General features: G+C 44.4%; 1 protein-coding gene across 1 annotated transcript in view; it reads left to right on the top strand.

The window, feature by feature from the left end:
* Positions 1-837: 837 nt before the first annotated feature.
* SPON1 (spondin 1) overlaps positions 838-23,834 on the top strand; it is a 309,159-nt gene continuing 286,162 nt past the window's right edge. The window contains exons 1-2 of the mRNA XM_055282345.2: positions 838-1,282; positions 20,963-21,069. Of these exons, the coding sequence (XP_055138320.1) occupies positions 1,045-1,282; positions 20,963-21,069 (345 nt within the window). The 5' untranslated portion in view covers positions 838-1,044. The remainder of the gene's footprint in view (positions 1,283-20,962; positions 21,070-23,834) is intronic.

Below are 23,834 nucleotides of genomic sequence, written 5' to 3'. Positions count from 1 at the left end.
AACATCTGCCCCTGGGGACTGAGAATCTGAACTAAAATGTAAGCCAAGAAAACACAGGCTCTTCACTGAATCTTTGGAAACTCCTTTCCTGGGCTGTAGGAGGACCTTCCTGAGCCTTAGGCACTTTTGCCTTTGCTGGCTCTTTCCTCCAGGTTAAGCATATTTTATGACTGTGGAGGTATAAATACAAATATATTAACATTATGTAGTAAAACATTTTGTTTGACCTAAACTTTGTTCTTCTGATTTTTAAAGAAAACATTTTCATAGATCTCCAAAAGTATCGTGGGCCCTAAGCGCTGTAGCTAAGTCGTTTCTCCTTTCTCAGCCTCCAGTCTGACATGTTCCAGTATGACCTTGGGAAGAGCAATGGGCCCGGAGTCGCCGCATCTAACCCTGCCGTAACTGGTCGCAAGTCTCAGTTTGCTCATTTATAAAGTGAGTGAAAGTAATGTAATCTTTATTGGGAGTAGGGAACATGAAGGCGAGTCGATACAGTAAGTAAGCCGCCAAGCATATTGCTGGGCACAGAGCAGGTGTGCAATAAAAGTTATTTCTCAGGCTTTCCCTCCTCTGAGCGCCGTCCTCCAGAGGGTCCGGAGTGTAGCTGGGGGTTGGAGCAGCAGCCTCCTAGGCGATGGGACAGAGCCCACAGGGTCCGGTATGCCGCGGTTTCTTCGTCAGACCCTGGGAATCCAACGTCGCAAAATAAACACGGCCGCGCCGCTAATCGCCAGTTCGGAGGAAACAAAACAGCGCTGCGCTGGGGGATCTGGGCAAAATCAGCCCTCCCTCCTCCCGCTCCTTCGCCGCGGCCCTCCCCTCCTCGCGCTGCTCTCGTTCGCTTGGCTCAGCTCAGCTCAGCTCAGCGCAGCTTCGCGGCCGCCAAGCCGAGGCGGGCACGGTCTCCGGGTCGCCGACGCCGGCCCCGAGCTCCCTCTCTCCGCTGCGCCTCCGCCAGGTCGCGCCTTCGTCGGGACCACTTAGGGCAGGAGTCGCGTGGCGAAGGCCCGCGGCCGCGGCACAAAGTTGGGGGCCGCGAGGATGAGGCTGTCCCCGGCGCCCCTGAAGCTGAGCCGGACTCCGGCACTGCTGGCCCTGGCGCTGCCCCTGGCCGCGGCACTGGCCTTCTCCGACGAGACCCTGGACAAAGTGCCCAAGTCAGAGGGCTACTGCAGCCGTATCCTGCGCGCCCAAGGCACGCGGCGCGAGGGCTACACCGAGTTCAGCCTCCGCGTGGAGGGCGACCCCGACTTCTACAAGCCGGGAACCAGCTACCGCGGTAAGTGGCCGCCCGGCGTGGCATTAGGAGCGCGGGACCCGGTCCCCGGAGGGCGCCGACCTCGCGGTGCCGGAGGAGGGCGCGCGGTCTCCGGGCGCGTGGCGCGGGTGCAGCCCGGCAAAGGCCCTTCTGTCCTGGCTGCCCTCGGCCCTTGCAGCCGCGAGCTCGGCGCAGATCATAATCCAGCGTCCCGGGCCGTCGCGGGGGCCGCAGCCAGGAGAGGCAGCCCGCGTCTCCGACGCGCGGTTCCCAGGCGGAGGATGTAACTGAGCCACGCGTCACACCGGCCTGACTGCAAGGGAGGCTCGCTTCTCCCCCGGCCGTCTGCAGGAGGGAAGTAAACCCGCGTTTCTCCAAATCGGTCTGGAGGGGACCCAGGCTTCTCTTGGTCGGGTCCCGGGCAAGGCAGCGACTCCAGCTTTCCCTGCTGTGTCCCTGAAGGAGAGGGTACCCTATTCTCAAAGACCAGCCCTGGGCGGGACAGCCACTCCGGCTTCCCCGGATAAGTCCCTTCAGGAGAAGGGACTTTGGCTTCTCCCTAACCGGTCCCGGGGCGCGGGAAGGAGGGGCAGGGACAGCCTAAAGCTCCTCGAAAGGGTCCTTGGAAAGAACCCCAAATTATTCTCTCGTGGTCCCAGACGAGATAGAGGATCTTGGGTTTCCAGAACAGGTTCCCAGTGGGGACAGGGTCCTCAAAGAGCTTGGGGTAAGCTCCGAGCTGGAAGGGGAATTGGATGAAGATGGAAAGAGAAGCCCCGAGGCCCGAGGCCTGCTCCCTGGAGGCCGGGGAACCTTGGCCCCGGCAACTCGGAGTCTCCGCGTCCCAGGGATGTCGCGCGCCTACGCCGCTCGGCTGAGAGCGGGGTTTCGGGAGCTCAGGGAGGAGGTATCCAAGCAGGTGAGCGCCTCCTAGGCAGGACAGGCAGCTCGACCAGCACCGACCTGAAGACGCCTGACTCTGTCCCCACGCCCGCCACCTCGCTCCTCAGCAGGGTCATCTCCCCAGACATCGTTTCCCCGTGCAGCAGCCGCCGCTCTCCGGGTGGGGGACAGGTAACCAGGAAGGGAAGCGAGCCTGTCTGGCCTCACCTTGGGTCCCGCCAGGGAGCGTGTCCCCTCACCCTCGCCCCTTCATAAGTCAGCTCTGGTGCTAAGCAGGGAGGAGCGGGTCACTGGGGCACCTGGTGGGGCAAATGGGCTCCCCAGCTGCTGTACTTTCCTCCCCGCCTTCCCAGTTCCCCAGAGAGCCTTGGACGGAAGCGGTGGGAGCAACACAGGAGAAAGTTTGGGGCAGCGTCAGCGGGCGCCAGGGCCACGCTGGAGACCAAAGCCAGGGGCCACCCTTCTTGGAGCACTTTTCCCCCTTTCCCGGGTTTGTGTCCCTGACTTTCTCCACCCGGAGCTACCCAGAGCCGGCTCCTTGGTGCCCTTGGCACCTTGGCGTGCTGAGCACTTTGCGAGGAACAGTCTGACCCCGGCGCGCAGCTCCGCGGGATCCTGGGTACTTCCCGGCCCTGGGCGGGACAGATTTTGGGCGAAGAACACCCCGAAGAAAGATTCTGGGCGGAGAACACCCCGCCCAGCCCGGGAGGGAGCGCGTGGCTTGGCACCGCGGCTAGAGCGAGTCGCGCCGACGGGCGGCGACTGCCACTCGGTGGAGCCGGGAGGCGGCCGATCCTCCCTGTGGACCGTAGGGAAGCGGGTGTGAGTATGACTTCAGTGGCCTATTCGGTCCTCCCCAAAACTGAGGACCTGAGTTCACAGGGGAAACTGTCCCCGCTCCACGTAGCAGAGAAAGAAGTGGCTCTGGCGTCCAACAGACTTAGGTTTACTCGCTGTGTGACCTTGTGCAAGTCATTTAATTTCTCTGCACCTATTTCCTAGCTGGAAAAAAAAAAGCTGTTTATCCACCCTCTCTTGATGGCAGGGAGTAAATGAGTTTACAAAGGTGAGTACGCCTGAGCTAAAAGAGGTGCCTAATAAGCGTTAAGAGTTGAATGTGAGGCCTTTATTGGGTTACTAATGGAGGTAGGTTCTTGATTAGATTTTTGTTTTTGAAGAGTGTTGTGCGTTTGAAAGCAGGTTTCCTCAGCTCTCCTCCAGTCCCATTCATCTACCAGTGGTTATTTGGGTCCTCATGAATAAATCGAATGAATGAATGAGGTATTTTTTCATATCAGGAGCCTTGCCTAAGACTTGCTAATGCAAGCCCAGGAAGATTTTTTCAGTGACTTAGACTAGTCTGAGGTTCAGGCCAAGTGTACCCAGCGTCTCTTTTCACACCAATCCTCCGTGTTTTAGTTGAGCATTGGCAGCTGTTGGCCCTAGCACTGGGAAGGAGACACAGCTGGTATTCACGGGGCCAAAGAGGTTTCAGAACTACCTAAAAGTCCAGGGCCAGCAGGTGGGGAACTGGGACTGGATAGGGAGTGTCCTGGACTTTAACCCTACAGGCTACTCTTGCCCAAACAGCCATCTGGACTTTGACACCCCAACTCAGGCTATAGATTGGGCAATCATCTTTTCTCCCTTCTTATGGCTAAGAGACCTTGAAAGAGATCTTGCAGGAACCATGCTGAGGTTTTCCAAGTAAATATTCTGCAATTAGCAAACCTGATTCTGCCACTCAAAGTTCGAAAGAAAAGGTACTGGCCTAGTTTGTGACATTTTCTGTTGGCTCCTTCTTTCTTAGAATAATTATGTTAAAAGTAACTCGAACACATTCTGCTCATTGTCCTGACTTAAGGCTGTGAAGCTGGCATTCCCCTGGTGTTCTATTTGCTTTTTAATTTTTTCCTGAATTAGGATCCCTCACAATCCTTGGAATCAATGACTTGTTTTCCTGCCTCAAATCTTTGTCCACAGCATTCCAGTTCATCCCCAAGCAGCTTCTGTTCTTTGTGCCTAGTGTCTAAGTACAGTCTTTAGGTACTCTAGACCGGAATAAAATGGTCACTATTAAAAAAAGACTGAAACATGGAGTTTCTTCCCCAAAACCTGAATCCAGTTGAGATCATTATTTTGTCTTTTCCAAGTTGTTGGTATTATATTGATTTCCTTTTCTCTCCCACCACTTCTCTCTACTCTCCTTCCCTCTTCCCACAGTCCCCCCTCCCTCCAACGGCAATAATTGTGCTTTAGAAAGCTCTGAAAGGCCTGCTCTGTTTCTGAGCAGGGCCTCCTTTGAAAAGGAGATTACAGTGATTAAAAATAACAAGTTGAGGATCCTCAAGGGGCTTCCCTTATATAGGAGGACAATTCGCAGGACCAGCCTTTCCCAGATCACAATTTCAAGCCAAACAGAAGAAAATCCACTGAAATGTTCAAGAATTGATTGAAAATAAAAGAGGCTCTTTTGTCTTACCGGAGGTCTGTTTATTAGGAAAATAAAGTCACACTCTGGCTAATGAGAGTGGCTTTTCCTAGATGTTTTTTAAAGGGACATTTCAAGGAACTTGATGGGAAAAGAATGTCCAGTAGAGGTTTCAAAAGCTCGTCCAACTTCAAGCATAATTGAGGGGTTTATCCTAAACTGGGAGGTTTGGAGACCTCCAAAGCTGCATGGCTTTTTCTTTGTCCCACACTGAGACACACACTGACCATAGGGGTAGACACCTCAGCCTGGTGGAAAGCACACAGGCTTTGATGTTGGGTGGGTTGGTTTCAGGTCCTCCTTGGTCACATATTCACTGTGTGATCTCAGGAAGCCACTTCACCTCTCTGAGCCAATTTCTCCATCTGTAAAATGAGGGTGTTTTGATTTTTTCCCAGCATTCCTGTGAGAATTAGAAATAATTCATGTCAAAAGAAATTGTCACACAGTGGTTGCTAAAAAAATATGTTATGAGATGATTATTTTGGAAATAGAAAAATACTTAGCAGCAAAGCCCTGGATAAGATATTGTGTTAAGTTCTTCCTACTCATCTCACTTATTCCTTATAGTACTTTGAGGAAGTTTCTCATCGTTACTGTTTTATGGATGAGAAGACTAAATCTCAGAGAGGTTTATTCCTTACCCATGGTCACACAGCTAATAATCAGCAGAATCAGGATACAATCTCAGGTCTGTCTGACTCCTAAATCTGTGCTCTTAACCAGTCTTATGTGCTGACTCAATGAAATTAGTTGGGAATAGGATGAAATTCACTCAGCTACCCTCAGCCTTCTGGATGGCGAGCCTTCCTTTAAGGAAAACAGAACAACAAATCAAGATAGTAACTGACATCTCTCAGGAGAATTACTTTATATTACTACAAAGTAATATAAAGTGATAAATCCGTATTCACATTTGCTGTTTTCTCTTGTTGGCTTCAATGTTGCATTTCCCCATGAACTAGAGGATTAATTTAGAAACATGAAGAACCTTGTCAGTCTTTGGCCAATTCCTTTTGTTTGTGGGGAAACAAAAACAAATTGGATAGGAAAAAAAAAAACCCAGAAAGAAAAAAAAAGAAGAAAAAACAGATTTGACTGTTGTTTTATTTTTACATACAGATGTTATATGACCATGCCTGTAAAAGTGTATGTTTGGAAAGGACATATTTAGGATCTGAGAAATTTACACAGGATGAGGTCTTTTAACTAAACTATGTCCTGGGTGGTGGAGTTTTTAAAAACTTAAGTGCTGCTGATGATATTATAATTAAGCCATTCCTCCTACCTCTCTTCCCTTTTTTGCACCATTCCCTGCTTTTTTTTATTATGTAACTATTTTTAACCATTACTTAAGTATTTAGTTCAAACTGATAATAAAAATTAGAAAATGCAAACATAGCTAATGCTTAATGGTTGTGGAGATTGTTTATTGCTCTGAGTTTTAGGAAATGAAAGAAATAAAAACATACAAAAAAGCATATCAAAATGGAATTTTTCAAGGTTTAAAACTTGAGTACTTCCCCATACACAGATAAGTTGTTTCATTACAGCTGACTCTTTCAGTTGCATCAAGAAGCTATAATCACTGATATGTTTACCACTATGGGATGGTATATCAGGAGCTTTTCACTCTCACACTGTCCATTTGCTTGTTATACAGACTGTCACATATATATAGGTCAATATCAATTTCTGTTGTGAGGTGGGGGGACTCTTACCATGTTATGTTAGTCATAGTACAGGCTAAGCTCATGTTACTAACAGAATCCAAAACACAGTGTTTTAAACAAGAGGTAAATGGGAGATCCAGCATGATGGGAGGCTTTGCTCCATAAGGCCATCCAGGAACCAGGCTCCTTCTACCTTGTTTCCCTGACATCTTCTTGCACTCTGCTGTGCAGTTGGTGGCTGCTTAGCTGTGTGTGGCTATGAAGTACTTGAAATGTGGCTATTCTGAATTGAGATGTGCTGTAAGTATAAAATACACAATGACTGTTGAAAATTTAGTATAAAAAGAGTAAACTTCTCATTAATTGTGTATTATTACATATTAAAATTATAATTGTATAAAGTAAAATACACTAGTTAAAACTAATTTTGCCTATTTTCACTTATTTTAATGGATACCTGTTAACAAAATTAATTTCACCCAGCTTGACCTTGTTTCTACTGAACAGCACTGTTTTAAGTTGTTGTTCTCCTCAGCACTGTTACAGCCGAGGAAAACCTCTGCACATCTGTATTCAGTCAGCATGCAGGGGACTGGGGGGAGAGGAAGTAGAGGACATCAGTTTTCTTTTAATAATGTGACCCAGAAACTGCACCCAGCACTTCTAAACACACTGTTGGCAAAAATTAAGTCATGTGGTCATACCTAGCTGCAAGGGAGGCTGGGAAATACAACATTTAGCTGGGTAGCCACATGCCCAGCTAAAACTTGAAGAATTTATTTTTCAAAAAGATGAAACAGAAAGTAAATTTCTAAGGATCATATTAACAGTCTCTGTCACATATTTTCATGCATAGTCACATAAAAACACAATATATCTTACTCTCTCAGTGAAAGGTCAGCTAGGTGGGTCAACTTCACAACATATAAACTGATGTTCCTGCTAAGAATCAGCAGAGGTAGCCAGATGCAGTGGCTCACACCTGTAACCTCAACACTTTGGGAGGCTGAGACAGGTGGATTGCTTAACCCTAGGAGTTCAAAATCAGCCTGGACAATATGGCAAAACCCCATCTCTACAAAAAACAAAAATTAGCTGTGAGACACATGAGACATGTGGTGTCTCATGCCTATAGACCCAGCTACTCAGGAGGCTGAGGCAGGAGGATCTCTTGAGCTGGGGAAGTTGAGGCTGCAGTGAGTGAAGATTGTGCCAGTGCACCCAGCCTGGGCGACAAAGTGAGACCCTGTCTCAAAAGAAGGGAAAAAGCAGAGACAGGAGTGCTGGGGTGTGTATGTGCAAGCATGTGTTGTGGCTTTTTTTGTCTCATTCTCCTTTCTCAATAAAAGAGGAAGCAGCAAAGAATGAAAGGAATGAGGATAAAGTAAATCAAGAAAACAAAGGGGTGGTGTGGGAAGAGAAAAAGAAAAATGAAAACCCACTGGGGTATACATTCAGAATGAAAATGAAAGAAAATGTTTGAGTATGGCAGAGCCCCATTAAGATGGGACTAGAGGGCTAGATACAAGAAGAGCCATGGAAAGCAAAAATCACGTAAGTCAAAATTAATCCTTTGAAATTATACATAAGATATAACCCAGATACCAGCTTCAACCTAGCCTTATCTAAACACCCTACCCCCAGTATTTCTGTAAGTGAGGAATAGAAACGAATTGGCATGTATCAATAAGTCTAGCACTTCTAGTTTCCCTCCAACACTGGAAGAGAGCAATGTTTCCTCAGTGGAGTAGCAGATAAACCCTTGGTTTGCTCTGATATGCAAGTACAAAATCCTCATCATATGATGGATTGAGGGAGCTGAGAGGCTCATGTCATGCTCACTCAGGCACATGCGTGCATTGAATGGAGTAGCAAGTGGCCCAAGTCATTTAAAGCATTACATTCTCTCTCTTTTCTCCTCCAATAGTGTGCAGTTGTGTTTGATTTTTACCAAAGGCATCTCTCTTGAGCATCTATGGTGTCAGGAAGCTTGCTATATCACATAAAAAGCTTTTTGTGATGCTTGCCAGCTCCTGCTGGTATAAAATGCCCCAGTTTTACAGGATGTTTTGGCAGGGATGGAGTTGGGGTGCAGATAGGACAGGGCAAGGAGTTAAGTGGGACCACTAGAAGTCCTTTGTGAGGTCTATGTAGAGCAGGCTTCTACCTTTCACAGAATATTCATAATTTCCATGAAATGTTCAGGAAAACTTAAGGGACCTACCCACATCTACTGATTTTCTTGAGGCTAGGAGACCCATAGGAAATAACTTGAACCCTCCCTACAGTTGTGGTTGAGATATTTGCAAATATGTCTCATGGACTGGGTGAGAGAAACAGGGAAGAAGAGTTCCAAGAACAAGTCACCATCTGTGGGGCAGGAGTGTGGGCAGGTGGGCAGAGTCACAGCAGGATGTATGAACCAAATGGTGATTCTAGGTGCTACAGGAAGCTCTTTTCTCCTCCTCTTCTTCCTCCTCCTCCTTGTCCTCCCCCCAACTCCTGCCAACATTGTCCTTTGAATTTTCCAAATACACTAAGCTCATTCCCTCCCCAGGGCCTTCATCCTTGCTCTTCATGCCTGGGATGGTTGTCCCCAGATCTTTGCATGGCTGACTCCTTGTCTTTCAAGGGAATCTCTTTAAAGAGGCTGCTCTCACTACCAATTTATGTTTCCCATCACTTTCGCCTGATTTTGTGTTCTTCATAGCCTTAAACACTCTCTGAAATTCTCTCGTTTATTATCTGCCTCCTACAGCTAGAATACAAGCTTTATGAGAGCCAAGACTTTGTCTTTCTTATTTGCCATTTTATCTTCAATTCCCAGAACAGTGCCTGGGCATAGCAGGCATTAAATCATTATTTGTTGAAAAAAATAAATTGTCATTGAAGCCCCAAGAACCCTGGTGTGAGCTCTCTAAGAGAGCTGGATGGAGGAAGGGGAAGGTATTTCTCTCTCAGCCAGAGAGAAAGGTGAGCACCCAAGGGATGGCAGACAGGAGGCAAGGAGCTCCAGGTGGTGGCAGCAGAGAGAAAGGATGCCCAGTGCCACAGGGGCATTGGCCAGAGGCTGAGGGCAGATGGCCTGTGTCCAGAGTGCAGACCACTGGGAGGGAAGAGAGAGCAGTTGCGTCATGGTGGAAGCCAAAACACTGCTGCTGCGGCGTGAAAAGCAGAGCAACAGCAGGCAAAAGGGCAGAGGCAAGGGGCTGCCAACCTCAGAAACTGGCTCTGAGTATCTGGAGAAGTAGGCCTGAGGGGATTATTGAGCCATCAAACCTAGACATCAATTATTAAAGTGACTTTCCCTAGAACCAGCACATTGTGAAGTCATTTGTAGTATTTTCCAAACCTAGCTATGCCTTTGGAGAGTGCAAAAACTAAACTAAATTTAGTTTAATTAATTTAATTTAATTAAAAAAAGTTCCTGGGCCCCACCCTAACAAAAGGCTGAATTCCAGGAATCTTATATTCTTCTTTCTTTTTTCACTCTTTTAAAGGAAAATGATGAGACATAAAGAAAAGGTGGCCCTTTTCCTATGAGCATGCTTCCCCATCACCACCTCTCCTAGCCCCAGCCTCCCATACACTTTAGCACCTGGTCACATCATTGCCCTATCCTGTTTCTATGGGACACACTCATTTAGTGACCAGTGGAATATCCTCAAAGCCAACATGACTGCAGCATTTCCTGCTTGGCAGTAGGGTGATGGGGAGAAGAGAACCGTGAGTTTTCCTTAGGTGGCCACACTCACAGACTGGCGAAGCTTGAGCCAGGGCTGACTTGCTTGTCCTTCTCTGCCACCAAAGTCTGCCTCCCATGTAACTTTCACACATCTGTTCAAGTTTCTGTCCTTTGGAATCAAGGAAAATAAGGTCTCCCCTGGGCCATATGTCAGCCCTTGAGATGTTTGTGAATAAATAGCTGTTATGGCTTCTCTTCTGACTAAAATGCCCCATTTCTTTAACCATTCTTTGTGGGTTGCAGTTGCTTGCTCCCTTGTACTTTGTGCCCCAGATGTGGTCTGTTAGGGGCAGGACATGATAAAATGATTATCTCCTTGTCCTGGACATTGTGGTTGTGTGAAGCTTGCCAGGTCTTGTGTTTGCCATTTTGGCAGCCGTGCCATAATCTGGAATCACACTGAGCTTGCACTTGCAGCCAACTCAAATTCTTGCAATTTTCTGGAAGGCCTGCTTCCCTCTTTAACCTAGATTGGTGAAAATGGTCCTTGAACATAAAATTTGACATGGTTTATCGTTAGATTTAATCCAGCATGTTTGGATCCATCCCTGTAGCTGTCAGCCATTCATGAATCTGTATTTGGTCCCGAGTGATTTATTCACATAATCTAATTTTGGATTATGCACAATGTTGATAAGAAGGTCTTGTAAGTCTTTATCAATGAAGTTGATAAGAATATTGAGCAACTCAGAGTCTAGGATAGAGCCCTCTGACATTCCTTAGAGTCTTTCCCTAAAGCTGATATTTAGCTAAATAGTTTTGAAGTCAACAGATCTGCTGTCATCCCAATGACATTTACATACCAACTGCCACCCCCACCATAAGCCACCTCAGTTTAGTTTTGAATACTGTTTCCTGAGCCTGCTGGTGATTCTTTAGTTTAGGCAGAGTGTTTTCTTTCTTTGCTTCAAAATTAGTCAGGACTCTTTCTACTGCAAGTGATAGGAACAAAGTCAACCTAACTAAAGCAGAAAAGGGAATGCACTGATTCCCGTATTTGCAAAGCCCAGGGGTGACTCTTGCTTCAGGCATAAATGGATCTAGTGACTCAAATGGGGTCATTCCATCTCTCTCTCTCTCTGTCCCCTGTTCCCTCCTTTGCTCTCTATCTTTTTTGTCCCTCGCTTCCACCTTCTCCATCTTGCTCCTTCCATCCTCAATCTCTTGGCTGTGTTTTGTCCTCATTTTTTCTTACCACAGATAAACTTTCTCCAAATAACAGGGAGGATAGCTGCCAGCAACCTTCAGTGAAGATCCTCTTAGCTCATCCTGGGACTAAAAGAAAAGCCCCTTTCCTTCTAACTACAAACTGAAACATCCCAGGGAAGATTGTGATTAGTCCCGTGTGGGTCACATGCCCAGGGCAATGGCATGGAGATAGACTGGATCTGGATCACAGTCACTTTTGTGACTTGATATTTGAGGATGGAGGATGAACTGTGATTGGAAGCCCCAGTGACTATAGGGTCAGAGTAGGGGCAGCAGTGGGGGTCCCCCAGAGCTTCCTGCCCTCATCCGCATTCCTAGCTACGTTCTCTTGGCTGACACATCTCTACCTCCCCAGAGGCATCCTTCCCATTATTCCTCCTGCTATCCACATGTTGTTCAGCTCAGGACCCATTCATCCACCTCTGAGCTGTTCCACGACGAGGCCACACAAAGGGGAAAGGATTAACTTTTATTGACCTGCTGCAGTGCGCTTCATTGCATTATTTCGTTGAATCCTCATGACAAATCCACGAGATGATAATTGTGATCCTTATTTCACAGAGGAGACTGATTTATTTTTTAATATATTTTATTGATTTAGCAAATGTTTTTGTATACTTCCTATTACCAATTCATTAATTGTCATGATGACAACAGGAGGTAAATACTATTAAATATTACTGCCGTTTTACAGGTAAGGACATGTAGACAAGGAGAGCTTGAGTAACTTGCCCAAAATTACACATAATAAACAGGGAAATTTGAACCAAGTCTGTTAGCTATGTCTGTTATAAAAAAATGACCCTTACAAATTTAAGTATGCATGATCTTCAGTTTGAGTGGGAGAAACTTCATCTCTGCCTGGGGATGCTGAGAGCACTGGCTGAAGAAGGCCATCCAGGGGAACAGCATAATCCAACCCCACCATCCTCATCGGTCACTTTTGGATTCTCAGTCTTGCCTTCCAGTCTTCCAGGCCATCACCAGCAAATCTTTTCTTGCCTGACCCTGGCTAGGTGGCCTGAATTACTGTGCCAAATTTTTAAATAGAAATATATGAGTTGCAGCTCCTCAGAGCTCTGGAAGTTGTGCAGAATAGAAAGGGGAGCACTGTGACTAACTTAATGTCCCAACAGTCTTTATAACTCCGTGTTATAAGTTAAAGCAGAAGCTGATGTGCATTGTGGTTGAGATGTGTAGCAAGACTGGGGCATTTCGGTAACACGTAGCAGGTGGATGGCAGGGGCTGGCCATAGGATGGAGCTGGGACTCAGAGTCTTCTCATTGAGGTTGGAGTTCTATTAATAATTCTGAAACCCAAGAGACAGAGTGTGGAGGAAGATGGAACTAGACAAGATCCAGTGAGGGTAATAGGCATAGAAGATGAATTTGGGTAATAGTTTATTAGAGTTTTTGTTAGAAGGTTGACACACCGAAAGACCCAGAAAGCTATCTGGTAATTAGGTAGGGTAAGTGTACCCAAGGATGGAAAGAACTCTGCCCTGGGTCGGGATTTGAGGCCAGGCTCTAGTGTGAAATATCAGTCTTCATATAAATAAGGCAGGCCTTTGTTACTGATGTGGCTTTTAGGGCAAAGCTGTAATTCAATAATTACACAACCTCCAGCCTGATCTTCCTAAACCGTAAATCTGAATATGAAATTTCCTAGCTCAAGCCCTTCAGTACTGCCTCATCTCCCCGCCCCCGGGTGATATCCACACTTCTTATCGAGGCATTGAAGGCCTTTGATCATCTTCTCCCTGCTTATCTTCCTCACCAAGCCTTTTATCACACCCTTCCTCCCAGAATGCAACTTAGGAAATACAGAATCAGTTCTGGTTTCCAGGGCCAAGACTGGCCCATCACGCCTTTCTGCTACATGGGATGCCATTGATTCCCTTGTTCACTGGATAAACTCCTATTCTTCATTCAACTTACAACACAGATACTACCTCCTCCTTGAAGCCTCTTCGAATTCACCCAGATAGACGCAGATGTTCTCTCCTCTGCAACCCCGGAACACATTGTTCATACCTCCATAACACACTTCACATGTTATAAAAAATATCTGTTGATAGATTTTTTCCCCCAGGTACTAGACTGTGTGCTCCTAGAGAGCAGAGGCCGTGTCTTTTTTACTCTCTGTCTCCAGGGCTGTAGCACTGAGCTACTGTAGACCAAATGCTCAGTAAAGATAAAAGGATGAGGGAGGTTGCAGTATTGTTCAAGGTAACCCATGGGAACTTTGGAAAAGGGACCAGAATAGGAATGAGAAAACTATGCATTTAAGACAAATAAAACCTTTTTTTGTTCATTCATTCAACAAGTATATATTGAGCATTTACTGTGTGTAAAGTGGTATGCTAGATACTAAAGATGCAGTGGAGTTCAAGACAGAATTTGTTTCTGCACTCATGGAGAGTACAGGTTATTAGAGGAGACAAGCATTTAATAAATAGTTTCATAAACACATATTGAACTAAAATTGGGTGAGAGGTATTCCAGAAAAGTAAAGAGGTATTGTGTGGGGGTGAAAGGGGCAGGGAGGTCCTCACGGCACACTCTATTTTGAGTGTCATGGGCTGTAGGAAGCCTTGGTTTATTATAAGGACTTACCCAAATCTCCCCATAACCTGAACTTGTAAGAATCGTCCCCAAAGCCAATTCTCTCCGTTGCAATCCTCGCAGTGGTCCTTCATTGGCACCTACTAGAGTTTTTCTTTGGAGATTCAATCATTGTTCCTGAGGACCAGCTCTTTGAAACACATTGTTGGGTAATCAGCCTGATGAGCATTATGATCTTTTATCATAATCACAAATTTCATCATAATCTTCATCCCCAATATCACCATCACCACTCACCACCATCACCATCACCATCATAAATACTACTACCATCATTAGCATCATTATCCCTTAAAATTCTTGAACACTTTACATGTTCCAGGCACTGGGATAAATATTTATTTAACTCTACGTTCCTATAAGAAAGGCGATATCATCAACCTTTTTTTAAAAATAAGGAAATAGATTAAGTAATTTACCAGAGATCACATAAGTGGTAGCTCTGGGATTCTAATCCTAAATGTTTGCTCTTAATCAGTTCCCCGTATATACTCACAAGATGGCTCTGAATGGAATTCCTTTTTTTTAATCCTTCATAAGCATTTTTCTTTAATTTCTTGGATCTCTTAATAGCCTCTCAGGGGAGGCAATTGGGAGGAGTCATTAGAGAGAAGATTCTATTATTTACTGCCAAGCAGTCATTTTAGGTTATTACTGGGACTCAGAACACTGCACATTTGTGCCTTTCAAAAGGAAGTTGTATAATGAGGTTCTCTGGAAAGATAGAGTCTCCTCTATTCCTTCAAATTATACTGTGTAATAACATCATCACCAATGATAATTATGGATTAAAACCCGACAATGAGTTCAGCTTCCAGAGCCTCTATCTCTTGTGTTATATTTAATAGGGTAGTGTACAACCTTAGTTTTCTAGTACCTACAGGAATGCAGTATTATGGGAAGCTGAGTTTATGATTAGCCCTTTAAGCACACTGCACAGATGTACAGAAGTTTGGATATTTATCATTCAGAAACATTGTTTAGGAATCTTTTAATCGAAATATAACTTACATAAGGAAAAGTTTACAAATGATAGAGTGTGGTGAATTATCACATGTTGAATATACTCATGTAACCAGAACCCAGATCAAGAAACAGATCATGACTAGCTCTTCAGCAGCATCCCTTGTGCTGCCTGCATGTTGCACTCCCTCCCTTTCCTGTACATGTTACTACTATCCTGACCTCTAGCACCATGAATTACTTTGCCTGTTTTTGAGCTTTATGTAAATATATATAAATGTAATCATACCATTTGTATTCTCTTGTGCCTGTCTTCTGTCACTTGAGATTACGTTTGTGAGATTTATCCATGTTGCATGTGGCAGTGTGTGTTCATTTTCCTGACTGTGAGGCATTTGGTTATATGAATATGCCACAATTTATATACCTATACTAGGGCTGATGGGCATTTAAGTATTTCCACTTGGATGCTACTACAAATAATGTTACTACTAATATAGGTATCTTTGGTGCACATATATATGCATTTCTGTTGATTTAAGATGGTATTGCTGGGTGATAGGGTAAGAGTATGTTCAGCTTCAGTAAACACTGATGAAGAATTTAGCAGCAAAATTGCTAATTTTCACTTCTATAAACAGTGTGTGAAAGTTCTAGTTAACATCACTGGAGATTGTTAATTCTTTTAAATTTAGCCAAACTGTTAGATATGCAGTACTATTTCATTGTAGATTTAATTTTTATTTCCCTGTTGACTAATGAGGTTGAGAGCCTTTGCATATGTTTATTGGCCATTGGGCACCTTCTTTTGTGAAGTATTAGTTTGTGCATTTGTCTTTCTTTTTTTTCTTCTGTTGAGTTGTCTCTCTTTTTCTTATTGATCTGAAATAGTTCTTTATATATTTTAGATAAAAGTCAGTTTCTGGTTATATGGTTGCAAATATCTTCTTTGACACTGTGACTTGCTTCTTCACTCTTAATAATATCTTTTGATGAGCAAAAGTTTGATATCACCCCATTTATATATCTTCTCCTTTATTGTGAGTGCTTTTTTATGCTCTATGTAAGAAATCTTTCTTACTCCAAGGTCATTCGCATTTCATTTCATGCTGCCTTCTTAAAACTTTGTTTTGCTTTTCACATTTAGCTCTACAGTCTATGTGGAATTTACTCTGTGTATGATGTGAGTTAAGGGCCAAGATTTACCTTTTTCTACATGGTCATTCAGTTGTCCTAGCACCACTTACTGAAAAGATTATCTTTTCTCCATTGCGCTGATGTATTAGTTTGGTGCAAAAGTAATTGCGGTTTTTGCCATGGCAAAACCATTAATGGCCAAAACTGCAATTACTTCTGCACCAACCTAATACATCCTTTGTCATAAATCAAGCTTCTGTATATTTGTGCAACTTTCTTGGACCCTAAACTGATCAACTGGCCCATTTTTCTTACCTTGCTGTAGTCCACTGGCCTAGGTTCTGTAGCTGCATAAGTCTTGATATCTGGGAATATAAGCCCTTCAATTTTGCACTTCTTTCATTAAGATTGTCTTGGAAAATCTTGGCCCTTTGCATTTCCATATAAATTTTAGAACCAGCTTGTCAATATCACAAAGAGCATACTGGGATTTTAATTTAGATTGATGAAACCTATAGATCAATTTGAGGATAATTGACATCTTTAGCAATACTGAGCCAACCAGTCTATGAACACTCAAGTAAATTTAATTGCACATCAACTCCGCACTGGTCACTGTGCTGAGCTCAGATGGGTTCTTACCCTTGAAGGTCTTACAAATGTGTAAAGAAACACATAAACACAAAATATAATCTAATTTGATACTCTTATCACTGATAATAATGAGTTCATATTTACTAAAGACGTCACACATATTACTTCATTTATACCTTGCACTGATACTTCGAGGTAAGTGCTGTTACTATGCCCATTATGTAGGTATTTTTAATTTCAGTATGGTCCAAGAGAAAGAGCACCCAGGTCTTTATGGGGAAATCAGAGGAAACATTACACAAAGGGTGGAGATTTGGCTGATTTCTGAAGTTTGCAGAATGGAGGAGCTTGACTATTCCAAGGTATATGAGTAGCTCGTGAAAAAACACAATAGGGCGACATGACATGGATTTTCAGGAAACTTCTAGAGAGTGAATCCAAGGATTGAAATGTAGTATGGCAGGGGAATGGGAGCATGGTTAGTGAAGCTGGAGAGGCAGAGCCTGAGGGCTTCTTGGTCTGTGGAGTTTGAGCTTTGTCCTGAAGGCAGTGGCTGTGGAGCAGGGATTATCTGTCTTGGCTGGGGTTCTCCAGAGGCTGGCTGTATTCATTTCCTAGGACTGCTGTACAAATTACCATAAATTGGTGGCTTGAAACAACATAAATTTATTCTCTCATATTTCTGGAGGCTAGACATCTGAAATCAAGGTATCCGGCGGTGTTGTTTTCTTCTGAAAACTCTGAGAGAAAGTTGGTTCCGTGCCTCTCGCCTGGCTTCTGGTGGTTGTCAACAGGCTTTAGCCTTGTGCGGCTTGGAAATGCATGGCTGTAATATCTGCCTCTGTCATCTTGCGGCATTCTTTGCTGTGTGTCTCTGTGTCTTTTTCTTATAGGGATGTAAGTCATATGGGATTTAGGGCCCACTTGAATCCAGCATTACTTCATCTTAACAAACTGCATCTGCAAAGACCCTATTTCCAAATGAGGTCACATTCCCAAGTATGGGTTAGAACTTCAACATATCTTAAACCATAACACAAGCCTCAGGTGAGGATTCAGATGCAAGTGATTCTTTTAAGGAAGTGCTCCCAGGGGAAACTAGTAAAAGAGTGGGGGAAGCAGGACAGCAACTGGGAAGGTGTCCTGCCAGCCTGCGATCCCAGCCATGGTCCCTTCAGGTAGTTTCAGTCAGATCCTGTGGGGCCATTTTGGAGTGTAAAGTGCCTCTGAGAATTGTCCTCACCTGATGCAAGGCAGCTGGACCTTTCATCTTAGGCAGAGTAGGCTCCAGTAACCTGAGGACCAGGGACACAAGAGCCACGGGTGCTGGCCACGGGAAGCAGAAATATATTAGTGCCAGGGTCACATTAAAATGGTAAAAAGGTATTTGAAGAAATCTGGGTGGAATATCCTTACTGTTTGTTACTTTGTCCTCTGTTCGCCTTCCTCCAGAATTGTGTATAATGGCCTTGAAGACCACCCACCCTCACCCTAGAGAGTCTAAGACTGCTTTTTGGCTATCTGTCTGTCCTTCAGAGATTCCCAACTCTGTCCCCTGATAGCATAACCACCATTTTTTTCTTGACACTGAACACCACACTTTTCTTACTCTTCTTTGCTTCATTGTGCTTTTTTTCCCCTCATTCCTTTTTTTTTTTTTTTTTTTGACAGAGTCACGCTCTGTCACCCAGGCTAGAGTGCAGTGATGCAATCTCGGCTCACTGCAACCTCCACCTCCCGGGTTCCAGCAATTCTCCTGCCTCAGCCTCGTGAGTAGCTGGGATTACAGGCATGTGCCATCATGCCCGGCTAATTTTTTGTACTTTTAGTAGAGATGGGGTTTCACCATGTTGGCCAGGCTGGTCTTGAATTCCTGGCCTCAAGTGATCCACCCACCTCAGCCTCCAAGAGTGCTGGGATTACAGGCATGAGCTGCCGCACCCAGCCCCTTCTTCCTTTTTTTCTATATGATCTTTTATAGACATCAGTAGCTCCTTTACTTTTGTGGGATGAACCAGCCAATCACAGCATGTCATTTACCTTCTTTATGTCTTAGAGTTCTTTGCTGTGTCATTCTGTTGGTGGCTCAAGGGCAGCTGCTACGTTATCCAAGATAGTGGTTTTATTTGTTGGAGTTTTAGGGCACTTCATTTTCAAGGCTAAAACTAGTTTAAGGAATTTGGAAGACTAAATGCTCCTCTTCAACAGGAGGCTGCATATCATATTCACAAATATTATATGTCAAATGAATTGATTTTTTAAAGTTTAAAAACTTAATAATCAGTCAATATTTGTGGAAGATCCATAACGTGATGAATATATTCGATTTGTGAAGCCATGGGTATAGTGTTAAACTGAGGAGAGTGGGCCTTCAATTCTGACCCTAAGTTGCCCACTGGATGATTTTATGATCTTAGGTGTGTCTGTTGACCTTTCTATGTTTTACTTTTCTATTCGTGAAATTGGAGGGCTGAATTAGAAGATACTTGAGATCCCTTGAAGTTCTAATAGTCTATAACTCCATATCTAATGTCCAGAATCTTAGCACTTTTATGCAGGCAGTAAAGTAATTTAAATCCCAATTTACATCAATTTAAAGAAACTTGAATTGAACATCTATTAGATGCCAGGCTCTGTGCTAGGTTCTGGGGATAAAAAGAGAATGAAAACCCAGCCCCTCTCCTGTATTAGCACAGTCCAGTGGAGAAGGCGAATCAACAAAGAATTGCAATTCAGTGCAAAAAAATACTGCAATTAAAGATTTCCATCTCAGGAGACTGGGAGTCCAATGGGAGGGAGGACCACCATTGCCTTGTCGAGAAGGCCCTTGAGCTAGATTTTGTTTTTGTTTTTGTTTTTTGAAATAGAGTCTCACTCTGTCACCCAGGCTGGAGTGCAATGGCGCAATCACGGCTCACTGCAAGCTCCACCTCCCGGGTTCACACCATTCTCCTGTCTCAGCCTCCCAAGTAGCTGGGACGACAGGTGCCCTCCACATCGCCCAGCTAATTTTTTGTATTTTGAGTAGAGACGGGGTTTCACTGTGTTAGCCAGGATGGTCTCCAACTCCTGACTTTGTGATCCACCCGCCTCAGCCTCCCAAAGTGCTGGGATTACAGGTGTGAGCCACCGTGCCCGGCCAAGCTAGATTTTAATGGAAAAATCATTTCCTGGGTAGATGTAGGAAGGAAGAGTATAACAGACTTACAATTCCAGCTGCTGTAACAGGTGGCCCTCCACAACATAAGTTTATTTCCAGCTCATGCAAAGTACAGTATGGATGTTTCTGGTCAGTAGGTGATTTTCTGTGGGATTGTTTAAAATCCCCAGTTTTCTTCCCTCTTGTGGTTCCATGGCCCTCCTCCTGGGACATCAGAGTCTTCTGCTGGACCCTGCATTAAGCAGGCAAAGGCAGGAGAGTGAGAGTGCAGGGTCATGTGGAAAGCTTGTCCAGGTCAGGCTTGGAAGTAGAGTATAGCAGTACTTCCTTATCCGAGGTTTTGCTTTCTGTGGTTTCAGTTACCTGCAGTAAACTGTGGTCCAAAAGTATTAATTGGAAAATTCCAAAAATAAACAATTCATAAGTTTTAAATTGCATGCTGTTTTGAGTATTGTTATAATGATTGTGTCTTACTAGTTATTGTTGATTTCCTACTGTGCCTAATTTATAAATTAAACTTTATCATATGTATGTAAGTATGTATGTAAAGGAAAACCATAGTAAGCATAGGGTTTGGTACTATCCATGATTTCAGGCATCCACTTGGGGTCTTGGCATGTGTCTTGGCCTTATCTGCAGGGGGCTACTGTATATCATGTCTGTCCATGACTTCCACTGGCAGAACTTGGTTATAAAGCTGACTTAACTGCAAAGGAGGCTGGGAAATGCGGTGTAGCTGTTTCCACAAGAAAAATGAAATATGTTTTGAAGAACACACAGCAGCCTCTGCCACAAAGGTCATCCTACAGGATTTTGGGATTTTGTGCTGTGAAGAACTAGTTTTCTCTTGGGCCAATCTAATGGAAGTGTAATGTTAGACAATTGTCAAGATTGAGTTTCTGACCAGGGACTATCTTTATCAAATTGTGGTTATTGGGAGAGAGCTCACCACATCCCTGGTTGGTTCAAGAATCCCCAAGTAAGACAGCAGCTCAGATATTTAACAGGTTCTGAAATGCAAGAGGGAGCTGGGTGAAGAGGGTAAGAGTTCTCACCTCAATGGATGAAGGCCTCCCCACTGTGCATGGCCTCTGTAACTCACAGGTCTGGGATATTGATGGAGAACTCAGGTCTATCCCATTTGACAAATGGACAACAATTGATTCTTATACTTAAAACCTGCTTTCTTCTCTCTCTGCAGTAACACTTTCAGCTGCTCCTCCCTCCTACTTCAGAGGATTCACATTAATTGCCCTCAAAGAGAACAGAGAGGGTGATAAGGAAGAAGACCATGCTGGGACCTTCCAGGTAAGACCCTGCCTGGGCTTATTCAGTGGCCCTCCCTGCCCTGGGAGGTAGAGGCTGGAGAGGTACAAGTGTCTCAGGTGGCTTCCCATGCAGTCCCTTGACCATTGGCCAGCTGGGCCAGTTCCATTTGAAAGGGTCATCATGGAGCAAGCAGCAAATGCCGCACACCTATCTGAGCAAGGTTGGCCACTAGGCAGGCCTTGCTTTGTCTCAGCAGATCACGGGGCTCTTCTCTGGGCCCACAGTGTCCTTCAGCAGCCAAGCGTGGGGAGATCACTTGGAGCCCTGGCTAGGCCTGGCTGTTTTGCCTGCACAGGCATTTCGTGATTGACTGGTTAATTCTCAAGTGTAAACGGAACAAGAGCTCAGGACCGCCAGGCTGGAGGGAGTTCAAAGCACAGGAGAAGGACTATTAAGGGAATGTAGAGATTGATTTATGAGGGAAGATTAAAAGAATTAAACATGCTTTACTTGGCCAAATGAACAGGGCCGAGTTTAAGAGGTGGTAATGGTATTTAAATGTCAGTCCTCACAGAACAACCTCCTCAAGGGGAGGCTTCATTTGACTTTGCATGAAAGGGCACACTAAGACAAAAGTGGGTCAAGAAAAGAAAGGGAATCGCACAGACAAGGACCCCGACAGTGAGTCATATTTCACTGTGGAAAATTCTTCCAAGGGAAGTGGTAGGAACGTCATCCCCTTTCAGAGGTTTAGAAAAGAGCTGGAAAGTTGTCAGAACACATCCCAGAAGGACTGGAGTGATCCTAAGAGGAGGCCTGGCCAAATTTGCTGTAATTACTTCTCATCTCAGATGTCCATTGTTCTGGAATTCATTTTTATCTGGCATTTGCAAACTAAGAAGAAAAAAACTCAGGAAGAATACTTATACCCATAGCTGGCTGCTGGAGACTCTGGTACAATTTGTGGGCTCTGTGGAGGACCCTGACCCAAATACCTCCCTTATCCAAAGGCATCTTTTAATCCTTGTGGCCAGGTTGTAATTTTTAATCCTGTGATTTAAATTATTTTTCTGCTCTCTGGGATTCTATGTTTTGGGCCTGGTGAGACTTAATTCCACGCTCACTGTAATGTCCTTCTATGGCAAAGAACCGCTTGGCACGTATCTGAAAGGGTGACCCAATAATAATACTAGCAACAGCCAATATTTGTTGGGTACATACCATATGCCAGACACTATGCTAAGTGCTTTACTTTATCTTAGTTTATCCTGTCTTTCTTTAGTTTATCTTTGTTTAATTCTCAAAACAACCCTAGTACGTAGGAACTATTATCCCCATTTTTGGACCAGGAAATTGAAACTAGAGAGATTAAATAACTTGCCTAAGCTTGTTTAGTGCTTGTTTAAGTCCATTTTGTGTTTCTATAACAAAACACCTGACACTAGATAATTTATAAATAATAGAAGTTTATTTCACTTACTTGACATGAGACTGGGAAGTCTCATATCAAGGTACCTGCATCTTATGAGGGCCTTCTTGCTGCATTATCCCATGGGGAAAGGCAGAAGGGTAAGAGAAGGTGAGAGCAAGAGGGGACCAAACTCACCTTTATAACAAATCCACTCTCAAGATAACTAATCCACTCCCATGATAACCACAATCCATTCACAAAGGTAGAGCCGTCATGACTTCATCACCTCTTGTTAGGCCCTACCTCTCAACACTGTTGCATTGGGGATTCAGTTTCCAACACATAAACTTTAGGGGACACATTGAAACCATAGCAGCACTGTTCTGGCTAAATTCAGTAAGTTGATAGTCTTCTCTGACTCACAGTTGTTTCTGCTTAGCTTGATCCTTGTTCTTGCAACTGATTGGTGAATACAGGGCCCTGCTCATAGTGGGCAGTGCATAAATATTTGCTGAATGAGTGGATGAACATTTGACTCTTTCTGCTAGTGTCCATACCTCAGTCCTATTTAGGACTGTTGTTGAACTCCTATCTCTGTATGCATCCTCCCTTCTTCCTCCTCTTGGAGCTTCAGACATCCTCTCTTGTTACACAGCAGTGGTTCTCAGAATGCAGTCTCAGGACCAGCAGCATCAGCGACACCTGGGAACTTGTTAGAAATGCAAAATCTCAAGCCCATCCAGACTTACTGAATCAGAAACTCTGAGGGTGGGGCCCTCACAACCTGTGTTTTAACAAGCCTTCAGGGTGAATCTGATGCATGCTCAGATTTGGGACCCATTATTCTAATGAGACATAGACCAGCCCATCTAACGGGATGTCCTCCATCATCACGTCAGCACATCTGTCTGTTCCTATCTATTCTCTCATTGTTTCCACCAGCCCTAGAGGGATCAAAGTGGGATAAGAATATGAAAATGCCTAGCATATGATAACGACAATAGCTAATACTTAAATAGTGCTTGTGTGCCAGATACTGTTCTGAGTGGTTTACATTTGTTAACTGAGTTTATCTTCAGAGTGACATGATGAGGTAAGCATTATTATCCTGTTTTCCACAGAAGAGAAACTTGTGGCAAAGAACAACTAAGCAACTTTCCTAAGATGCCCAGTTCTAAGTGATAAAGCTGGGGTTCAGATCCCAGCAGTCTGTCTCTGCGTACCTGCCTGTGACTACTGTGTATGCCATCTCTTAGTATATGCCTGTTCAATGAAAAAATAAGGGCCCACTATGACTTTTATGACAGTCTCTGTGCCAGGTGCTTTATATGCATTAGCTTTTTTTCCCCCTTAATTCTTGTAGCAACCTTGTGTGATCAGTATTGTTATCTTC

Source organism: Symphalangus syndactylus, chromosome 6 (genome assembly GCF_028878055.3).
Source record: "Symphalangus syndactylus isolate Jambi chromosome 6, NHGRI_mSymSyn1-v2.1_pri, whole genome shotgun sequence".
NCBI classification, from domain to species: domain Eukaryota; kingdom Metazoa; phylum Chordata; class Mammalia; order Primates; family Hylobatidae; genus Symphalangus; species Symphalangus syndactylus.
The sequence above is the reverse complement of the archived record's forward strand: the minus strand, read 5'-3'. Positions and strand labels throughout refer to the sequence as shown.